The 2,266-nt window shown below is 45.1% G+C and overlaps 1 protein-coding gene across 3 annotated transcripts in view; it reads right to left on the bottom strand.

The window, feature by feature from the left end:
• The window catches only part of NSUN3 (NOP2/Sun RNA methyltransferase family member 3), a 77,657-nt gene that overhangs the window by 25,768 nt on the left and 49,623 nt on the right, over positions 1-2,266 (bottom strand). The window contains exon 6 of one of the 3 annotated variants that reach the window (XM_006767256.2): positions 1,155-1,367. The exons of the other annotated variants lie outside the window; for them this stretch is intronic. Within the exon in view, the coding sequence (XP_006767319.1) occupies positions 1,364-1,367 (4 nt within the window). The 3' untranslated portion in view covers positions 1,155-1,363. Of the gene's footprint in view, positions 1-1,154; positions 1,368-2,266 lie in introns of those variants that run through there. 3 annotated transcript variants of the gene reach the window in all.

The raw sequence follows: 2,266 nt of genomic DNA on the forward strand, positions 1-2,266 counted from the left end.
TGTGGGTGGCAGGCCAGCCAGCCCCATGCCCAAATTGGGTGGGGGGCCGATTGGGGGTCAGCGGCCGGACAAGGGGCCATGGGAGGTTGGCCGGCCAGCCTCACCCCCGATTGGTATGTGGGAAGGCAATCAGGGACAGAGCTGGTCACGGGCCAATCAGGGTCATGGGGGCTGATCAGGGGTGGGACCGGTTGTGGTAAGGGTCTATGGGTGGTGGACTGGCCAGCCCCACCTCCAAATGGGGTGGGGGGCTGATCGGGGGCCAGCGGCCTGGGGGAGAAGTCATGGGTGGTTGGCCAGTCAGCCCTGCCCCTGAGGCCCTGATAGGGGCCCAATCAGGGCCGGGCTTGCTGGGGGGAGGGGCTGTGGGCAACTGGCCGGCGGGCCCCACCCCCAATTGGGGTGGAGGGGGCTGATAGGGGCCACTGGTCTGGGGGAGGGGCTATGGGTGGTTGGCCAGTGGCCCTGCCCTGATTGGAGTGGGGGTGACAAATGGGGGTTGAGGCGGCCCCGGGTGGTGCCATGGGGGGGTTGGCCGGCCATCTGCCCTCAATTGGGGTGGGAGAGGCCAATCAGGGCCAGGGCCAGCTGAGGGGAGGGTCCACAGGAGGTTGGCTGGCCGTCCCCACCCCCCTCGATCGGGCGGTCTGCTGGCCGCGGTGGCCATCATAGCAACTGGCCATTCCAGTCATTCCAGCATTCCGGTCACTGGCTTTTATATATATATAGATATCTCATATGATCTTATCAATTGATGCAGAAAAAGTATTTGATAAGATACAACATCCATTTATGATTAAAACATTCAGTAAAATAGGAATAGAAGGAATAATAAAGGCCAGCTAATATCATACTTAATGGTGATAAACTGAAAGCTTTTCCTCTAAGATCAGGAACAAGACAAGGATGTCCACTCTCACCAATATTATTCAACACTAGAGGCCCAGTGCACAAAATTTGTGCACTGGGGATGGGAGGGGTCCCTCAGCCTGGCCTGTGCCCTCTCACAGTGTGGTTGTTGCCAGAGGAAAGAAGCAGCTAATGTAGTCATGAATGGTATCCATTGTTATTATTTGATTAGTGGATGGAGATCAAATGGATCAAGTCACTATTCATTAGTATTAATGACCTCTTGTTTTCTTGGACCTACCTGAGCTCTGGTACAACAGGTCCTATCCCTTCATCCTCTCAATCATGATTCCATGAACAGGATATAATCATGTTCCTAGCAGCTGGCTGGATGAGATGATTGAGTTCCAAGATTTAGATGTGGGGCTGGAATAAGAGGTTTGCACATGGGACTCTGATCCAAATCATGTTTACAATTTAGCTTCATTAGAGGTACCTAGTTGGGATTTAGGGGTTAGCTAAAACAAAGGATTGGATTGTCAAATCAGATTCTCATGAACCAGAGATCTTACCTACTACCACACTTAACTAATAATCTCAAGTATACAAGCAACTAAGTGGCATAAGTGAAGCAGGGACATTCAATGCAGCTTCCTAAATCCTGTTTCTAGCTCAGAATGTTTTCTAGTCAGTAATAATAGATGAGCTCTCTAAGCAAAGTTCACTGATCACCTCACACATGGTAAGCATTTAGCTTGTCATATCTCAAGAGTTGAATAGGCTCTTGCTTGGATCATTAAAAGAAACTCATGTTTTAATCTCCATTAAGATATGTTTTGTAATTATTTCTTAATCAATGAGATTCTATTATTAGAAAAAGCAGTCTTTCATAGTCCTACCTGAATAAGTGAATGAAGTGATTTCATATGATGCCATTTCATAAGTATGATTTCAAGGACTATTAATAATTAAATTTTCCTAATAAATTAAGTAGAAAAAGATATCAAATTGTGTATCACTATGATTTCCATTTTATAAATACTATATGCAGTCAAAGGAAATGTCAGTAAAATAACAGCTTCTTTCAATAGATGGTTTATTTTATTCTTTATATTTTTTGTATGTTCCAATGGCTTTATGAGACTATATTACTTTTATGATTAAAAAAAAATTAGAAAATATATTTCAGTTTAAATATTTACCTGTTTCTTGTTCGGTAAAATCGACCTTCTTAGGCCCATACCATATCCTTATCCTCAGCAAAGTTAGGTGTCCCCCCTCTTGCTCCCTCTGCACCCTAACTATTCCTTCTATTATTACATTCTTACTAGGTTTATGATAATTGCCCTGCAGACCTTGAGAACAAGGATCATTTCCTATATATTTTAGTATCTGCATTCCTAATACAAAGTAGATA

The sequence above is a fragment of the Myotis davidii genome, unplaced genomic scaffold (assembly GCF_000327345.1).
Source record: "Myotis davidii unplaced genomic scaffold, ASM32734v1 scaffold482, whole genome shotgun sequence".
NCBI classification, from domain to species: domain Eukaryota; kingdom Metazoa; phylum Chordata; class Mammalia; order Chiroptera; family Vespertilionidae; genus Myotis; species Myotis davidii.